The sequence below is a fragment of the Schistocerca americana genome, chromosome 1 (genome assembly GCF_021461395.2).
Source record: "Schistocerca americana isolate TAMUIC-IGC-003095 chromosome 1, iqSchAmer2.1, whole genome shotgun sequence".
Classification (NCBI taxonomy): domain Eukaryota; kingdom Metazoa; phylum Arthropoda; class Insecta; order Orthoptera; family Acrididae; genus Schistocerca; species Schistocerca americana.
The window spans coordinates 766,524,585-766,545,718 of record NC_060119.1 but is presented as its reverse complement, the minus strand read 5'-3'; the positions used below and the strand labels follow the sequence as shown (position 1 = coordinate 766,545,718).

Sequence of the window (21,134 nt, the reverse complement as noted above, 5' to 3'; positions counted from 1 at the left end):
CATATCAAGAGATGGCCACGACGGTAAAACCACAGAATTTGTAGCTAATATAGAGTGAAACAAACCATCACTAGCTCTTTCCGCGCGCCATTTGTGAATGGAGAAACAGGAACGTTATGAGAGTCCTTAACGATTTGCCATCCACATACACTATGAGATAGCTTGCGGAGTACAAATCTTCATGCAGATCATTGGAAACTGGTATCTGGTTCAGTTATATCCTCCTACAAGTAGCCAATACAGCATTTGCAAACATCGAATAGGTTGGCTGATATCGTTTCTAATTGCTGTTTCCTGTTGCTACGTTCTACGCTATAGAACATATGAAATGAGGGCATGGCAGGGAAGAAGGAATAGATGTAGCTACAAACACATGCCATTAGTATTATGTACGGCTGATTTTTCTCTCTGGCCAGTTAAGCAGCTTCTGTAAATCTTTTAGAACACCATTCATTAGTCATTGTAGCGTTGGAAACCTTTAAAAAACTAGTTTTGAAGGAGGGATAAAAAATATTCGGCCTTTCTATCTGCGTTTCTTGCTCTCACACAGGTAATTACATTCATTCATTATGGATGGATCTTTTGTAGCTGTTCTTGTATGTCAAATTTTCTTTATGAAACACGTATGTATGAATCAAAAAATACTGAACTTTTCTACTCGTTGAAAACTAATCCACTTCGAGGCTGTATATTTTGGAAGGGATTCAGATGGGTTTTACCATCTGAGTAGCCATATTTGAAAGAATTACTATTATGCTCACGTCATTTATGTTTATTATTATTCGTGTGTTGTCATATTAGAGCAACGATTCGTAATGTAGAGACTGAAGATTCATTTTTTCAGTGTCTGCTTCAAATATGGACTCGTAAAGAGCAGTACAGCAACAGAATGAAAACATTCAAACACTCACAACGCACAAATGCCTCAGAAGACAGCTTTCGTCAGCAATTTGGAACTGAGTTTGCTCTATGTGCATAATATTTTGTAGTGCTGTCAAAAGAATGGGTAGAAAAGGAGACATGAGCGAGTGGTTCATGACCAGTCCGACCATGAAAATACATTTCAATGGAAGAAGTACAATTTAAAATTAGGTTTTTGTCATTTTTATAAGCACATGTATACTCTTCAGGTTGGATGGGAGTAACGGGAGCTAGAAACGAAAATAAATATGTAAGTAACAAGAATATTATATTTTCGAAATAACAATTAATTACAAATTGTAAATAATAAAGCTATTATATTCTTATCTCTAAATAATAACATTATTATTTCGCCGAGCTTCTAATAACGTCACAGTGGTACAAAATGAGGGCGAAGGTTACAATTGGTTGTAATTTTGTGTAAGACATACCGCTAGCGAGATTCTCAAATTGATCATAAGACTGTCTGAAGCATCGCTTGCGACAAGAGGAACAGAATTGTCTACTGTGCAGTATTAATTCTGAAAGGAATTAGTTGTACACTCAGGGCACATGAAAAATGAAATACTAGGTAGAGTTTTTTTACAGACGATATTTTCTCCTGGGTCAGAAAGCAAATGAATAAGAAAGAACGGCATCTGGTAGTAATGCATCTCAAGTGGCTTCAAAATAGAACCATTGCCCTGTTCTCTAACTTCGCTAGTTTAGGGGATACTAGAAGAAAAGAAAATGACGTAGTCTCTGTTACACTGCTAATTCTAAAATAAATGTGAACTGAGCCCCAGGCATTAGTTGTAGCAGACATGCTAAGGCATCTACATTTCTGCAAAGATTAGGTGTACAGATAATGATTTGGTCGTTTTGCAGCAAACAGCAAATGTATTCGTACTGAAGAGCAAAAGTACTGTTCGCTTTGCTAGAGGCAGTCTGCGTCATAGACGGCCTGTGCTGAGTACAGCTGGACAGGTGGGAGTCCCCGTTGCTAGGAGACGAGTATACAACAGGTGTCGGTGGGTCCGCAGTCCTCAGCTCTCTCCTCCCACAGCTGGCGGCCGCACTTGTGTTTGGGCCGGCACACGCCCCCGCGCGCAGAGCAGCGCCGCTCCTGCACCGACACTGGAACACGGCACGAGGAACCACATCAGTTCATCTGACTTCAGAAATCTAGCAGATAGTTCGAATGCTGTGAAAATTACCACCGACTTAAACGATCTTCATGTCACAGCTCACGTACGTGACAAGACACAAACAGCTACGATTCATTAGTTAGTTGGTTACAACTTTCATACATCATTTGAACGATTCTTCTATCGAAACGACATGGAACGAGTCAATTTACACGATATGTATATGTGATTAGTGTTAGCATCAATTACCACACTATTATTTTTACTCACACTACTCGTCTTTAAGTAGAAATTCGTCAATGGAATAGAAGGAGCTGTCCAGAAGAAATAATTTTAAATTACATTTACAACTTTCTCCACTACCGGTCAGACATTTTATGTTTCTGAGCAAATGATCAAAACATTTTTGTCGCTACATACTGAACACCTCTCTGAACTATTGCAGCTCTCACAATGGGTACCAAAGGTCATTTTTTCCTCTGGTGATGTAGGTATGTACATCACTGTTATTCTCAAATTGTGATGGATTATTAATGAGGAATATTACTAGCGAATATATGTACTGTGACGGTGCAGCTAAAATGCCTATCTCCTTGAACAGGTACCTACATGACGTCAGTGGGTGAACACAACGTATTATTCTTACTGCTCGCTTTTATACAGTCAATACTTTCTTTCTATGTGATGAGTTACCGCAAAATTATTCTATACATTGTTGAATGGAAATATACAAAATATGTCAGGTGGTTCATACGTTTGTTTACAAGATTAGCAATTATACGAAGAGCAAAAGTAGCTGAGCTTAATTGTCTAAGAAGTTCAGTTTTTCATTAGTAGGTACATCCAAAAATTTGGAGCATTCTACCCTACTTACTGAGTACTGCTCACGTGCTGCATCGGTTGCTGGTACCGCACAATCTGTTCTACAGAACTGCCTGTAGTGCGTTCTTCCAAAATTTAGGGAGAGTAAATTTTTAGAGAATCACTTAATAATTCTTGGGAAAATATCATTTACCAGCTCTTCTGTTGCTTTCTCTTTAGTGGAATTTGTTATAACACAAGTATTGTCTCAAAAAGTACCAATTTGCTTCTTGGATGTTAAGTGGAAGGTCATTCACAGGTACAAGGAATAGAAGTGGACCCAAAATTGAACCCCGTCTGACTATTTTTGTGACTTCTTTTCCCAGTCACTAAAATTTTCTACCTTTCCAACATTATCTGAATTATTCAGCACAACATTTTGCATTCTGCTTGTCAAATATGATTGAAATCAGCTGTGTGCTCTACACAATCAAACGCCTTGGGAAGATCACAAAAAATACCAACTGGCAATATATTATAACGTAAGGATTGTACTATTTTATGAGCGGTTGTATAATTGGCATTCACAGCGGTACAGTCTTTCTAAAATCCAAACTGTGATATGTTAAGTAAATTGTTTGCGACTACTCTAGAGTACATCTCTTTTTAGAATATTTCTTGGAGAAAAGATCTCATAAAGGAAACTGCACGATAATTGTTTAAGTCTGTCTCGCCACCTTACTTATGAAGTGATTTAATAATTGCGTGAGATACATTCCACATATCAAGAAGGACATTACTCATTAACCTGGAACAACTTTTCACAATTCTGTTTGAAATTCTATCAACCCCAAAAAAGAGCTTTTGTTTTTTACAATTTTTATAATTGTATTGATTTCAGTGAAGGATACTGGTGCTGCTTCTAGTTGCGTACAGAACAGTAGAACAGTACACGATTTTTGACACTGTGTGTGGTAACCCCCCCCCCCCCCCCCCACGTACTGCGTTCAGGATCTCTAATCGTCATTATATGAAATGATGGAAGAGGGCCTGGAGACGTTTCTAGGTAATTCCTCCCCATGCGGTTTGAGCATGCGGGTTCACAGAACACTGACAGTGGTTTCTGGAGGATTGTAACACAGATATACTCCTTGAGTGACGTATCGGATGAATGTGTAGTGAAGAGAAGCAGTGGTACCTTAATTTGTCGATAACGCTTTTTGAACGCTGTAATATTTTCAGAGCTAAAGGATTTCGTTACGCGGAGTGTTGGTAAGTTCACTTGCTTTCGCTGACGCAACGTCAGTAAGTTCATTTTGTGATTTTGGAGTGACGCAGATAATGTTAGTTTTCTATTTGTATTTTCTATACGCAAATTTTGTCGGAATTACAAATATGTACTGTTCTGACGCATCCTAGTTATTTTCTTGGTAATATATATAATTTCGTCACATTGTAGGGCATCTATACTGTTACCGGTGAGTCTGCAACACAAAATATTTCGAGGGAAATCCAAAATGTGCTCGTAAACAATAATGTTAAAGATGTTATAATTACAATAGCTATGGATTCCACGCCATCTTTGTCAGTGGCATACCTTCTGTGTTCGGTACAAGTAGTGAACCAGATTAGCTAGGAGCCGATTAGAAGATGGGATTGCAGGTTGAATAAATTTATTGTGAAGAATAGAAACAATTTTTGTATTTACCGCGAATTTAATCAGAAACTGTGTTATTTAAATGTGAAATATTTTCTCACTATGACAGATGTGAATTTAGTAAGGGACCCGACTTTTCTTGGGACGCTGTTCAACGACTGCCTATAATAAGCTAACGTCATCAACAAGAGAAACCAGATAAGCGGAAATTTAACTGTATTACATGTTTTCAATTATTCTTTCAAATGTGTATAATATTTGTCGTACGGAAATTAAATGCTCGTATAATAGATAAATGCTGTATGGTTAAGTGACAATGAATAAGGTTACAACATCCACCACTAACGCTGGACATCGTACTGTTGAAATATGGCTTATGAAGTTGCATGAATGTGGCGAAATGTCTCGAGCTCTAACACCTCACCGATGTAACTGTGCTGTTCAGATTACCCTTAATAGATGGAAGTCCAGACCACCGTGCTGCATACAATAACGCCAACCATTACAGTTGCTATTTTTCTCTGTATCAGTTTCACGTCACATTTATTACCGAGTTATCATCAAATGATCTGTTTAAAGAGGAAGAAAAAAAGGATACACTAAAATAATAGGAAACTTAATTTCAAATCAAAATAAGTTCTACATACAACCATGTGCACTTCAATACGTTATATTGTAACTCGTCAGCTGACGAGGCCCGAAGAGGAGTTTACGGTATAACATGGCGCCCTGATTCTTGGAGCTGAAGACTACAGCTGACAAAGAAATTCCTAACTCGCATCTTCATAACTAAGAATATTCAGAACAAAAATTAATCATAAGAGAAAGACTTCTCAATGTCAAAACTAGAAAAAAGTTGCTGAACTAGTGATGAATATAAGCTAGATGCGCACTAGAAGCAAGTAGATGACGCCCTCATGCAGGCGCCATCAGCGCTTAGTAAACTAGTACACGGCAGTCGTAAGTGTAACTAAACTGCCATTAAGAATGAACTGATAAACCAAGGTACTGTTAAAAAAGTGCAATGCGGCAGAAAAACGAGACGCCAGCAAAGGAATGAGACAAAATACAGGAAGAAGAAGACACATCATAACAGGTCAGAAAGTGCTACAGAAAATCTTTTGTTACGGAAATCGCACCGTACATTTAGGAACTGTTGTAGGTATTTTTTAAATCAATTATGTTTTTCAGTTCTTCGCGGGTGTCCTCGCTGCACGCTTTTGGAACATAATGACAGATATCAGAATGTGTAAATGGCATCATTTAAGAACATAATGAGAGATATCAAGACGATCTACCTGTATAAGATGGTTGTCTAAAACATAATAGAGGGTGAGCACAGTATACTGTTCCTATGGCACGATTTTGACAACAGAATACTGTCCCTTAAAAAAGAATTAACCCAGAATGCTTTTCCGTATGATATTACTGAAATGAGAATAAGCAAAGTATGTTAGCTTACGAATGTGTATCTTTCCCAGGAGTGCAGTAAAATGAAGTGCAAAAGTAGCTGAAATGAGCTGTTTAAGGAACTCAATTTTTTTAAACTTAATTCTGTTCGAAACGTGTCCTCAAAAAATTGCAAGACTCTGCCTTGTTCACTGCTGTTCATGCTGTAAACATATTACGATCTGATGTTCAGAACGGAATATTCTGTATTTTCTTAAAATTAAAGGTAAGAGAGATGTATCTTGCAGACAATATTTAACAGCTTTTCTAAAAACGTTTTCTACACTTTTCTATGTTGCTTTATGTCTATTAGTAACGATTATAACGGTTGCACCGGTGCAAAAAGAACTGCAGGGGTTTGACAAAACTTAGAAACAACGCGACAAACGCATACTTGGACATAAATGCAGACGCCAGACGGGCCAGGTAGCGCTGTTGTATTTGACCACGAACGACACCTGCGCAATGCCCTCAATACGTAGCAAGTTCAGATGGCTCTGAGCACTATGGGACTTAACAACTGAGGTCATCAGTCCCCTAGAACTTAGAACTTCTTAAACCTAACTAACCTAAGGACATCACACACATCCATGCCCGAGGCAGGATTCGAACCTGCGAACGTAGCGGTCGCGCGGTTCCGGACTGAAGCGCCTAGAACCGATTGGCCACCGCGGCCGGCACGTCGCAAGTATCAGCCGTAGTCAGACCAGTATTTGCGTAGTTGTGAGTGCATTATGTTGGAGCTAAGTGAATTCGAACGCGAGCACGTTGCTGGTGCGGCTGTGGTGTGTGCTTCCGTAACCAAGATAGGCGAAGTGTTTGTTCAAAACGCGCCCTATTTTATTTTACACTAGATACAGGGAAAACAGGAAAACCTCATTCGCCAAGTCACAACGCAGGTGAAAGTGTGTGTTGAGTGATCACGACGGAGAGTGATTAAACAGGATTGTGACGACAGCAGCAAAAGTCACTGCAGGAATGCATGTCGGATTCGTGAAACTTGTCAGCACCAAACTAACACGAAGGGAGCTACACTATGTGATCAGAAATATCCGGACACCTGTTTGAAAGTGACTTACAAGTTCGTGCCGCCCTCCATCGGTAATGCTGGAATTCACTACGGTGTTGGTCCACCCTCAGCCTTGGTGACAGCTTCCACTCTCGCAGGCATACGTTCACTCAGGTACTGGAAGGTTTCTTGGGAAATGGCAGCCCATTCTTCACGGAATGCTGCACTGAGGAGAGGTATCGATTTCGGTCGGTGAGGCCTGGCACGAAGTCGGGTTTCAAAAATATCCCAAAGGTGTTCTACAGGATTCAGATCAGGACTCTGTGCAGGCCAGTCCATTGCCGGGATGTTACTGTCGTGTAACCACTCCGCCACAGGCCGTGCATTATGAACAGGTGCTCGATAATGTAGAAAGATGCAATCGCCATTCCCGAATTGCTCTTCAACAGTGGGGAGCAACAAGGTGCTTAAAACATCGATGTAGGCCTGTGCTGTGACAGTTCCACGCAAAACAACAAGGGGTGCAAGCCCCCTCCATCAAAAACACGACCAAACCATAGCACCACCGCCTCCGAATTTTACTGTTGGCACTACCCACGCTGGCAGATGACGTTCACCGGGCATTCGCCATACCCACACCCTGCCATCGGATCGCCACATTGTGTACCGTGATTCGTCACCCCACACAACGTTTTTCCACTGTTCAATCGTCCAATGTTTACGTTCCTTACACCAAGAGAGGCGTCGTTTGGCCTTTACCGCCGTGATGTGTGGCTTATGAATAGCTGCTCGGCCATGAAATTCAAGTTTTCTCACCTCCTGCCTAAGTGTCATAGTACTTGCAGTGGATCTTGATGCAGTCTGGAGTTCCTGTGTGATGGTCTGGATAGATGTCTACCTATTACACATTACGACCCTCTCCAACTGTCGGCGGTTTCTATCAGTCAACAGACGAAGTCGGCCTGTGTGCTTTTGTGCTGTACGCGTCCCTTCAAGTTTCCACTTCACTATCACATCAGAAACAGTGGACCTTAGGGATATTTAGGCGTGAGTAAATCTCTCGTACAGACGTATGACACAAATGACACCTAATCATCTGACCACGTTCGAAGTCCGTGAGTTCCGCGGAGCGCCACAGTCTGTTCTGTCACGATGTCTAACGACTACTGAGGTCGCTGATATGGAGTACCTGGTAGTAGATAGCAGCACAATGCACGTAATATGAGAAACGTATGTTTTGGGAGTTTCCGGATGCTTTTGATTATATAGTGTACATATGCTGGGAATAGCAGGCCGAGCTGGAATTGTGAAACCAGTCATTAGGGATGCAAATGTCCGTAGCAGGAAAACATCGTACCGAAGCCATAAAATGTGGACTATGGAGCAATAGAATAATATGATGTGGTCGGATGAGACTTCTTACCTACTGTTTACAAATTTTGGCCGAGTTTACGTCCCAAGAGTTAGACATGACGGATAGGGGAGGGGTCGGTGACGATTTGAGCAACCACATCGCGATATTCCATGGGCCTCACTGTTACTCTTTAAGATCGTATTACTGTCAAGAATTATGTGCTCATTTTGGCCAATGAGGTCCATGCCAGTGTTTATTCCCCAATGGTGATACGGTGTTCTGAAACGACAGGGCCCCTGTTCACCTGTTCGCAAATCTCAAAAAATGATTCAAATGGCTCTGAGCACTATGGGACTTAGCATCTGAGGTCATCAGTCCCCTAGACTTAGAACTACTTAAATCTATCTAACCTAAGGACATCACACACAGCCATGCCCGAGGCAGGATTCGAACCTGCGACCGTAGCAGCAGTTCAAAATGGTTCAAATGGCTCTGAGCACTATGGGACTTAGCTGCTGTGGTCATCAGTCCCCTAGAACTCAGAACTACTTAAACCTAACTAACCTAAGGACATCACACACATATCCATGCCCGAGGCAGGATTCGAACCTGCGACCGTAGCGGTCGCGAGGCTCCAGAGTGTAGCGCCTAGAACCGCTCGGCCACTGCGGCCGGCCGCAAATCTCACATCGTCCAGCACTGCTTTTGTGAGTACGAGGATGAATTGCCGCATCTCCCCCGACTGCCATAGTAATTACGTCTGAATATTATTGAACCTCTTTGAAAAGAAGGGTGCGTGATCGCTATCCATCTCCATCATCGTTACCTGAACTTGCCACTATTTTGCAGGAAGAGTGGTGTAAGATTCCGTTAAAAGCAATAGAGTACCGGTACCTGTATTTACGTCTTCTGAGAAGACAGGAAGCTGTTTTGAATACCAACGGCTATTTCTACTCCTTATTAGAAACGGTAATATTTATGTCCTGCCCCTGTAATTCGGCTTGATTTATACGAAATGAAAGATGATTAAAACAGCATTCCGTCGTCAGGCCACGAGTGGCCTACCGGGACCATCCGACCGCCGTGTCATCTCCATAGGAGGATACGGATAGGAAGGACGTGGGGTCAGCACGCCGCTCTCCCGGTCGCTATGATGGTATTCTTGACCGAAGCCGCTACTATTCGGTCGAGTAGCTCGTCAATTGGCATCACGAGGCTGAGTGCACCCCGAAAAATGACAACAGCGCATGGTGGCGTGGATGGTCACCCATCCAAGTGCCGACCACGCCCGACAGCGCTTAACTTCGATGATCTCACGGGAACCGGTGTGTGCACTGTGGCAAGGCCGTTGCCCAAAGATGATTAACATATGTGATAAATTGGAAGACCCCGTATTAAATCTTTTGTGTGGAACACCACTAATCGCTACCAACCCCCCCCCCCCCCCCCACCCTCCCCCCTCTCCTGTCTACAGCTGATTAACTACGAAGTACAACAACGTACTCTCATTTTGCTAAATAACGCGTGAGTCATCTGTTTTTTATACCGTTAATTCCATAAAACCTCGGGCTAAGCTGTTCGCATGTCGGGCGCCAGCATTGTAGCCGGAGAAAGAGGTGCGGCTCGTAGTGTGTACCGCGTACAGTGGTGTATACTTACGGCCGTAGCAGCACTCGACGCCCTGCGGCTGCTGCTGCGGACAGAGGCCGGTGGTGTTGTGCAGCGAGCCCGGCGGGCACTCCGCGGCCAGCACGCACAGCCCGCCCTGGCGCGAGCACGCCGCCTCGGGGCGGAACGTCGCCGCCGTCGCCACCGACGCCGGGCGTGGCGTCGCCTCTGCGAACACCACGACAGCCACGTCTCACACACTCTGCACGCAGCTCAAGTGCACTTCATATCGGCGTCAGTACAGGCGCCGATCACGGATTCAGTTCTCACACGCACATACATACACACACACACACACACACACACACACACACACACATAAATAAACAAGCGGCCCCGCCGTTACACCCACTTTTAACGACTACAGATGCATGAGATTTTGGTAATAAAAACAATATAATATTTGTTTTGATATAATAATAATAATTTCTTGAAACTTCCTGGCAGATTAAAACTGTGAGCCGGACCGAGACTCGAACTCGGGACCTTTGCCTTTCGCGGGCAAGTGCTCTACAATTTTTTTTTTTTTTTTTTTTTGCGTTTTAGACCGCTTTTTTTCTTTAATCTCATTTTGATCGCTTTGTCTGCTCTGAGCGGACGTCGTAAGACATCCGTTTAAGTTCGTTGTTGATCGATTAACTCAGGGTTTTTTTTTTTTTTTTTTTTTTTTTTTTTTTTTTTTTTTTTTTTACTGAGGGCGACTGACCCTCTGACCGAACACGCTGAGCTACCGTGCCGGCAAATTGCAAGTCCTTTTTAGCTGACGCCAGTTCGGTGATGATGAAATACACACGACGCCCAGTCATCTGGAGGTAGAGAAAATCTCTGACCCCGTCGGGAATCGAACGCGGGACCCCGTGCGCGAGAACGCTACCGCAAGACCATGAGCTGCGGACTTACCTCATTTTTCTCTATAATGGTCGATGAATCTGTTCCTGGCGGACGTCCGATGACAGCCGTTCAGGTTCTTTGTTGATCCGTTCACTCAGTTTTTTTTTATTACAGCAGGTAGCTAACCCTCTGAACGAGCACTCTGAGCTAACGTGCTGGCTTTTTTAAAATCACATTTTGTTCGCTTTCGTTCGTTGCATCTGCTCGGGGCGGACGTCGTAAGACATCCGTTTAAGTTCGTTGTTGATCGATTAACTCAGTTTTTTTTATTACAGAGGGCTGCTAACCTTCTGACCGAACACGCTGAGCTACCGTGCCGGCTCCTCACAGCTTTACTTCTGGCAGTATCTCGTCTCCTACCTTCCAAACTTTACAGAAGCTCTCCTGCGAACCTACGGGGACGGGGCGTGAGTCGTGCTTGGGTAGCTCAGTTGGTAAGTCGGCTCTCAGCCGTGGCAGCGTGCGGACGGCCCCGCGCGCCGGCCAGTGCTCCGCTGCAGGCGTTGTTTACTTCCGCGTCGTAGCTTTCAGGCTTGCGTCCCTCCACCGTGAACAACATGTCGAGCGTTTACCGCCGTGCGACCCTTAAAGTTTCCTTCCCAGCTGAACATGCGCGACCTCGTGCACATGAAGTTGAAACGTTCATACGTGAAGAAGTTCGTTTAGATCCTAACCACGTTATCGGAATCCATTTTTCGATCACGAGTAGTGTCGTTCATATTAAAATGACAAACACCGAGGTGTGTGAAGATGTTATTCACCGCCATGCCAATGGACTTAAGTTCAAATACTCTGATGGTCACGTCGGAACTGTAACACTTGAACTCGCAGAGTACGGTCAACGCACGATTAGGGTGTTTGAACTACCTTTTGAAGTGCCGAAGGACGAAGTTGTCTCTGCGTTACAACCATACGGTAACGTCATCGGTTACGTAGAGGAAACATGGCAAACCTTCACGACCTACCATGTCCTTAATGGTGTGCGTCAGGTCAAAATTGAACTGAAAAAACATATTCCATCATACCTGACCATTGGCGGGGTGCGAGCCATTGTCATGTACGACGGCCAACCCCGAACATGTGCGGGCTGTGGACAAGAAGGCCACGTCAGATCCGCCTGCATGCGACGCCGCCTGATCCAGACGCCGGTCGGCGAGGAAGCGTCCCCAGCGGTGATGACTCAGATCCCTGTCACATACGCCAAGGTTGCCCAGGAAGGTAGCACGTCTACACAGAGTCTTCCTGCTCCGTTGACGTCGTCTGCTCAGGTAGATGCAACCGCTCCTGAGATTCCTTCTGAGGTGCCCCAGACGCCAGATCCTAACCTGCCGAATCATCGCAGCACTGTGACTGAAAATGCTACTGAGATGGACGTTGATCCGGGAGTGGTACCTACTTCTGCTTTCCTTCAGACTGGTCCGGAGTCAGACGAAAGCCACCCGCAATCGGACTCTGAACGACTTGTTCGAAAACAAGGGTCGACACGAAAGAGAAAGAAACGTAGCCGTACACCCCCTGATGAATCCATTCTACGGATGGATACCGGGGATGCAGACCCGAAGATGGGCGACAAACCGCTCTTTGATGACCGAAAGGCTGATGCGAAAGACCCGCCACAGGCGACCACTGGCAACGAACACCCCTCCTTACTGACGCCGTCGCCCCCACAGGTCGACGTCGAAGAGAACCTATCCGATGAGACGAAAACTACGTCTCCTCTCCACGTGGATAACGTGCACAGCCGATGCCCTACCGCAGTATCAGTCTCCTGGGCAGACGACGTGGAGATCGAAGGGACTGGGGTGGACGCTGATGATGATGGGGCACCCCCATCGGTTGCGCCCGCGCCCGCAAACTCTCCACAATAGCAGCCTCTTCAGCGGACCGGCAAGATCGACGACCTCTCGCTCCTGAAGAAGAAGCCCCGCCTGTGCCTGTGGGACTCCAACACCAGCATTATCGTGTCGCAACGATTAACTTCGTGACCATTCGTGCGCCCCACAAACTAGCGCTGCTCCGAGATATGATTTATGATGCGGACATAGATATTGCTCTTTTTCAGGAAGTGCATGTCGCCGATTTTTCACCACCACATGGCTTCACGGTGCATCTTTCTCCCGCTTCGGACACCGGTAGTGGTGTTGCCATCATCTTACGCGAAGGTCTTCCTGCCGAAGATGTCCTATACCTCCCCAGCGGCAGAGGTATGGCCCTTACTCTCTTTTGTGTACGCATCATCAATATTTATGCGCCGTCGGGCTCCAGCTACCGTCGTGAACGCAATGCCTTCTTCGCGAATGAAGTCACACCCCTTTTTATGGGACCACACGATGACTGGATCATGGGTGGAGACTTCAACTGCACCCAGCGACCTCAGGATCAATTGCCGCGTCACTCACCATGCGCAGCTCTGGAAACAGTCGTCACGCGGCTATAATTTGTCGACACGTGGAGACATGTTCACGGTGATCTTTTGGGCTTTACGTACCACACTGCGCACTCCTCTAGCCGACTGGATCGCATCTACATCTCGCGATCCCTAATTCAACACACTCGACAGGCTGAAATCTGGCCTGTTGCTTTCTCAGACCATGAGGCTTACTTTTGTGATGTTGTTCTCACAAGACAGGCAGTATGGCACGGACGTGGTTTATGGAAACTGAACACGGCACTTCTTAATTCACCTGACTGTCGACTTCTAATAGAAGACACTTGGATCACATGTAATAGACGCCGACCCACGTATCCGTCTACCATATCCTGGTGGATCCAGTGTGCAAAACCTGCTCTTCGAAAAACTTTAATCCAGTATGGCAAAGATGTTGTCGCCTGGAGGAAGAGCACTATGGACTTTTACTACAGGATCCTACGAGAATGCTCCACGATGCCAGCCTCCCCTGAGCGCCATACAAGGATGAACCAAGCTAAGGCCCAAATCTCCAATCTCATGCGACGGCATTTGGAAGGGGCGATAGTACGATCTCGTACTGCTGATCGCATGCCTCATGAACATCCGTCGATGTACTATATCATCCAAGAACGACAAAATCGACGCCGAAAATTGATTCACGTCCTAACGGATCAAGAAGGGCGTCACTACGTAACCCAATCTACGATAGGGAATGTGCTTCACGCCCACTGCCGGCAGCTCTACGCCGCAATTCCACATTCCCCAGAGTTGATCGAGGAAGTCTCACAGCTCAACTTCGGTGGTATCCCAGGAGATGCGGCGATTGACTTGATGTCGGAGGTGACTGATGAGGAAGTCCGCGATGCGATCCGGGCAGGAACCATCAATCGCTCCCCGGGACCCGACGGTCTTCCCCTCGAATTTTATCGCACCTTCCGTGATTTGTTAGAGTCCACCTTCACCTCCATCTGTCGGGAACTGATGTCTCCGGAAGTACCTGTGCCGGACGCTTTCATGGAAGGAATTATTATTCCTGTACATAAACCGCACGGTGGCAAGAATATCAGTGATTATCGGCCCCTCACCCTCCTTAACAGTGATATGAAAATCTTCACTCGCCTTTTGGCAGCACGACTTAAAAACGTTGCCCGATATGTTGTGTCGCCAGACCAAGCATCTTTGGGAGGAGACAACAATATTCGCACGGCCTTATGCCGCTACAGGGATATGATCGCCGTTACCCAGGCACAACGCCTCTCTGGGGCACTTGCGTCTTTGGACTTTAGTCAAGCTTTTGATAGGGTTGACCATTCGTTCCTTACGGCCGTTCTCCACCATATGGGTTTCCCGGTCGCCGTTATCACGGTAGTGATGCGCCTTCTGCGGGGTGCCTCATCCAGGATTATGGACAATGGCAGACTCACTCCACCGATAGTAATTGGTCGATCCGTACGTCAAGGTTGCCCTCTATCAGCAATTTTGTACGCCTTTTCCTTGGAATCCTTGCTATGTGGACTAAGACAACGTTTGGTAGGGTTGTCCATAGATCGCTACCGATTCTGTTACACGGCCTATGCTGACGATGTCGTCATCTGTTTATGTAATGCCGACGAAGTTCGAGCTGTTTTGACGTGGGTAGCGACTTATGGTGAGGCGTCGGGTAGCTCTTTAAACGTACGTAAGTCACAAGTTATGTTCATTGGCACGGGACTTCCCGTGGAGTGCGTTACACCTCTCACCACCGTTGATACCATTCGTTGTTTGGGAATAGATTTTTCATCTGATCTCCGGCGTTCAGCCACCATCAACTGCCGACGCCTCCTTTTAATGATCAGAGCAGGTCTTATGGACCATCGCCTTCGATCCCTAGATATTCTCCAACGAGCTCGATATGTCAATACATATATCGCATCCCGAGTTCCCCACGTAGCGTAAGTTCTACCTTTCCCGCTTACTGTGGCACGTCGCATGTTGGCAGCGATGGCATCTTTCGTCAGCTCTGGGATGTTGTTCAAAGTTAACTATGCGACCTTTACTCTTCCCCGTGAACGAGGTGGGATAGGTCTGTTTCACGTGCCGGATAGAGCTCGCGCCCTATTTGTCAGCTCCCAGATGACGGTATGGACACGTTGCCCAACGAGCCTCACTGGTCTCCTCCTGTCGGCATACTCGCCGGTCTCACTGTCAGCCCCAGTGATGATCTCGGATGTTCCGGCCCAGTTCCATAATATACGGTACTTCTTTCTGGAACTCAGTTATCTACGCCTCACCTTACCAAGACAGCTTTTACTCAAGACAAAGGCAGTATACAATGTCCTCCAATTAGGTCGTCCACCTAACCCGATTGAACTAAAGTTCCCCCAGGTTGACTGGCGTCATGTATGGCGCGCGGTGTTCGCCTGTTACCTTGACACGAATGTTCAATCTGTTTGGTACATAACTGTCAATGGTAAGCAAATCAACCAATTTCGCCTTCATCGTATCCACCTCGCCCAATCACCTCTATGCTCCACGTGTGGAGTGCCAGACAATGATGAACATCGGTTTGTTTGCGGACCGGCGGCGGAGGTTTGGCACTTGGTTTGACGTATTGTGGCTTTTCTAATGCGGGACATTCCGGATCGGATTATTCCCCTTTCATTATTATTTCCGGAACGTGACTATTTTCCTCGGACAAAAACCAATGCTGTGAATTGGATTCGCGGACATGCCATTCACTACTTATTTGGACATACTGTAGACTCTGTACTCGATTTTTGGACATACCTCAATGACCGTCATTATGTCGTTGTCCGTCACCCAAAATACAGACAATTTTTCTCGAACTTCCTTGGGAGTGCTTTCCACGAGCCGCCTCGCAGCTGGAATGTGTTAAGCCAAGAGAGAAGAAGGTTTCCTGTTTGAACCAATGAACATTTCTGAACAATTGAACGGAACACATCAATTTCGAGAAGACGTGACTCAACATATTACCAGCGGGGCGCAGAAGGCCTCTGATCAATTACACAAAAAAAATAAAAATAAAAAAAATAAAATAAATAAATAAATATAAAACAAAAAAATTAAAATTAAATTCAGAAAAAGGAAGATTTTGTTTTGTTTGTAAGGATAGCCCTAACCTTGATTTCCCATATTTCCCCTGGTATATAGGCAGCTCTCTGGGGTAGGTTTAGTCAGGAGCCAACGCCTGAAGTGGCCCAGATTTTTTTGTTATAGGATGAAAAGTGGCAGTGGCACTTGTTTTTTTTTAGTTAAAAAAAAAAAAAAAAAAAAGAAGTTGGTAGAGCACTTGCCCGCGAAAGGCAAAGGTCCCGAGTTCGAGTCTCGGTCCGGCACACAGTTTTAATCTGCCAGAAAGTTTCATATCAGCATACACTCCACTGCAGAGTGAAAATCTCATTCTGGAATAACTTCTTATTACTACAACAAACACAAAAATAGTATTAAACGGCAAACACTTTTCATTGTCCCGAAAATTATTTTTATTTTGGCACGAACCGGCTTCGGCTTCCTAGGCCATCGTCAGCCAACTGAATGTCGCAAACACAGATAAAATGACGTGCGACTTACACAGATATTATTTATACACAAGAAACAAAACATAAATTATACACTGAAGAGCCAAAGAAACTGGTACACCTGGCTAATATCACGTAGGGCCCCCGCGAGCATGCAGAAGTTCCACAACACGACGTGTCGCGGACTCGACTAATGTCTGAAGTAGTGCTGGAGGGAACTGACACCATGAATCTTGCACAGCTGTCCATAAATCCGTAAGACTACGAGGGGGTCGAGATCTCTTCTGAACAGTACGTTGCAAGGCATCCCAGAGATCCTTAATAATGTTCATGTGTGTGGAGTTCGGTGGCCAGCGGAAGAGTTTAAATTCAGAACAGTGGTCCTAGAGCCACTCTGTAGCAATTCTGGGCGTGTGGGGTGTCGGACTGTCCTGCTGGAACTCCCCAAGACCGTCGGAATTCACTATGGACAAGAACGTATGAAGCTGATCAGGCAGGATGCTTACAAACGTGTCACCTGTAGTATCTAGACGCATCAGAGGTTCCGTATCACTCCAACTGCACACGCCCCACACCATTACGGAGCCTCCACCAGCTTGAACAGTCCCCTGCTGACATGCAGGGTCCATGGATTCATGATGTTGTCTCCACACCCGTACACGTCCATTCGCTCGATACAATTTGAATCGAGGCTCGTCCGACCCGCCAACATGTTTCAGGTCATCAACAGTCCTACGTCGGCGTTGTCGGGACAAGTCGAGGCGTAAAGCTTTTTGTTGTGCAATTATCAAGGGTACACGAGTGGGCTTTCGGCTCTGAAAGCCCACATTGATGATGTTTAGTTGAATGGTTCGCACGCTCACACTTGCTGATGGCCCTGCACTGAAATCTGCAGCAGTTTGCGATAGGTTTGCACTTCTGTCACGTTGAACGATTCTCTTCAGACATTGTTGGTCTGGTTCTTGCTGGATCTTCTTCCGGCCACAGCCACGTTGGAGATTTGATGTTTTACCGGATTCCCGATATTGGCGGTACACTCGTGAAATGGTTGTACAGGAAAATCCCCATTTCATCGCTACCTCGAAGGTGCTGTCTCCTATCGCTCGTGCGCCGACTGTAGCATCACGTTCAAACTCCCTTATATCTTGATAACCTACCATTGTAGCAGCAGTCACCGATCAAACAACTGCGACAGACTCTTTCTGTGTATGGTCTTTCCCGACCGCAGCACTGAATTCTGCTTGTTTGCATATCTCTGTATTTGAATACGCATGCCTATACCAGTTTCTTTGGCGCTTCAGTGTATGTAAGTGTTTACAAAGGAAAGTATTAAATTTTTAATACTACGCAAAAATAGTTACACTAGCTAAAAGTGAAAACATAAAGTTTTTTCATTTGCAGATACAATTAACAAGTGTTGAAAAATAGAGTGGAATTTAAATAGTAATCCAATACTTGTATAACTGAAACTTAATTTTTCAATAGTAGTTAAACGTACCTGCACAAGGAAAAGAACTTTGTTTTATTTTTTAGTTAACGAAACTATTTCTGCGTAATATTAAAGAAATGTAATACTTTCCTTTGCAAGCACTCTATACATCATAGTTTTTGTATCTTTTGTATCTACTGTATGGAGATAAAACAAAAGAAGGGCTGTACGTTGTTTTGAAAGCTGAGTGGTCTGGACCTGCCGCCATTTTAAGTAGCCCAAAAGATTAGCAGACTACTGTTTATCATTGCTCCTTGTTCATTATTTCTGTTGTGTGCGCGCAACAGCTATTTTAAATACTAAAATTACAGTGCTTAATGAACAAAATAGTGTAAGAAAGGCAATTTCGAACGTTTTCTGTTCTCGTATGCACAACATTTTTAGGGTTCACGTTTGCAAAAAACTTACCTAAGTGTTCTTTGCTAGCTCATAAACGTGTGCAATTACTAAAGAAGCAAGCGATGCTATCGTATCTTGGGCACGTCTACAAAGTGAATGATTATTGAAATGTCAAAGAAACAGGACTGCATAGAGGTATAGGTCCATGCAGAATGGAGTTATTGTTTTATTATATTGCCACTGTACTAGTCTCCCTGTAGTTTAACCATCTTCTCACTTTGAAATCTTACCTATGACGTGTCATTTAGTGTGTGGCCAATAACAGAAATTTACTAGGTAAAAACAGACATAATTTTTTAAACATCTTCCAGCATTGTGGAATGCTATAAATGTGATGAAGGGAATGGTCGCAAACGCTTAAGACCTCTTAAAATGGATAGTTTTCTTTAACATGTTTGTCAATAGCCTTTTAGTAATGCTAGCCTAGCATGCATAAGATGTAGGCCTACCTTGCCAACAGTAACCAATTTGCTTCTTTTTTCCGAAATATTTCTCGCCTGTAACTCTGTCAGTTTTCAAGAATAGCACAATTGGAATGTGCTTCTACTTTGATCATCTGCTTCATTTTAGCATATAAGTGTATACTTTGCTTTGTGATATACCAATAGTTAGTTGCTTAGTTTCAGGTTCCATGTATCTTTTGCACGATAAATAGTAATGATATGGAACCAGTAATTATATATTGACATCATTTAGTTTGTTAACATGCCTGCATGCTGATCATTTATTAGTTTTACATTTTCTAATTAATGACAGACATACATTAGGCAGTAATTCCTACCCATCACCATTTGCATATAACAGTAATCTTCCGCGAAATAGGAGAAGTTATCAAAGAGAAACGTTTTCAGTTCAGTTTCTAATTTTACTTTGCTGGGTGTCAGGCATTTTATATCAATGGCTAAGTGATCAACACTTTTGGTTGCAGCACTGTGAACCCCTGTTTGTGCTACAGACAACCTTAGCGTGGCGTATTGAATGACATTTTTTCTCCTGGTATTGTAATTGTTCCTGCTGAAGTGCAGTGGATTATTTACAACAAACTTCAAGAGTGAATAACTACAGTGTGAAACTGATAGATTGCTACTCACACGCCAAGCATAAAGCAGGCACGACGAAAAGAGTGTTCACATAAATTTTCAGCCAAAGCATTCTTCGGAAAGGAAGTACAGCACACATACACATTCATACAATAACATAGACAAAACTCACGCACACATGACCGCTCTCCCCGGTTGTTCTAGCCGGAATCTTTTTTAAAGGGCGAGGAAATGTGAACAGTGAATGATAATAGTGGGTGGGTAAGTTAGGCCATGAGATGCTGCCCCAGGAATCAGCGCGGTTATGGAGCCGTGTGTTGTGCGGGGACGAGGCCGCTGATACAGCGTGGCTCGGATGTCGGAGCGTTTGGGACTTGGAAGGCAGTGAAAAACACAGGAAAAAAGAGAAAGAACGGACAATGAGTAAAGTAAGACAAATCTAAAGTCAAATGGCAGACATAAAATCATTTCAATAAAAGTAAACAGTGCAGTAATAATTCATGTATACAAAGTAAGATACTGCTTGAACAGCTCCACTTGTGGATGAAATATGAGCAGGCCGTCAGCAAGCAAGTGGAAAGTGTTCTGTGATTCATTGGCATTTTCGAGACCCTTGGTTTTCATTCTACACCCCCTTAGCCCTGAGTTGACACCTGCGACAGTGGAAACTACCTCATCAATTGATGGGCACCTATAGCTGTTAACAAGCATTTAACTAGTCGATGTCATTACGCTTATCCCACCATCGAGGCAGGTTATATAGAGCAGCCGGAGTGGCCGTTGATGATATACTCCCTGATAAACTGAGAGCTCAGTTTTTAAAGTTTTTAATTGTCCAGTACTTCTTCTGGTGAGTGTTATGCGTAAGGTAATGTTGTAGGTCGTTTTAAAGCCACAAATAACAATCAAGTGGTATATTACTTGTATATGGAAATAGGGTACGTCTTACAGCACTATTTCGTGTCTGTCTTCATTCCATTCTACATAATTTTACATCGATATAAACTCGTGTTGTATGCTGGGACTGTGGCGACAGTCTGTGAACTAGATATTCGCAGCAATTTTTATAGTTTCGGTTCAAGGTGATTTACTGATTATAACTGTTATGACTTACATGACATATATAACTTGTAAAAGCAGAAGTAAAAATGACTCCAAGATGCAAGAATTTTAAGAAACTCTAAACGGTAATAGTGGACTATGGAAGTTAACAGGGAATACAGAAACCGTATAGCTGCCTGGTGGAAACCCAAATAATTTCTGTGAAGCATATATTTTGTTCTGTGATTAATAGTGTCAAATCAATAAAATTTTGTAGTACACATTATAGAAGCTGTTGTTACAATGTAGAGGGTGGTCCATAGGTGTAGAATTGAATTTATAAAACAGGTGCATAAACAG

The 21,134-nt window shown here is 44.1% G+C and overlaps 1 protein-coding gene and 1 pseudogene across 1 annotated transcript in view; both read right to left on the bottom strand.

Moving 5' to 3' along the window:
* Nucleotides 1-1,172: 1,172 nt before the first annotated feature.
* LOC124545441 (U-scoloptoxin(19)-Sm1a) overlaps nucleotides 1,173-21,134 on the bottom strand; it is a 59,243-nt gene continuing 39,281 nt past the window's right edge. The window contains exons 2-3 of the mRNA XM_047124368.1: nucleotides 9,978-10,154; nucleotides 1,173-2,037 (exon numbers count right to left, since the gene is read on the bottom strand). Coding sequence (XP_046980324.1) covers nucleotides 1,904-2,037; nucleotides 9,978-10,154 — 311 coding nt within the window. The 3' untranslated portion in view covers nucleotides 1,173-1,903. The remainder of the gene's footprint in view (nucleotides 2,038-9,977; nucleotides 10,155-21,134) is intronic.
* Nucleotides 9,554-9,671, bottom strand: LOC124555722 (annotated as a pseudogene).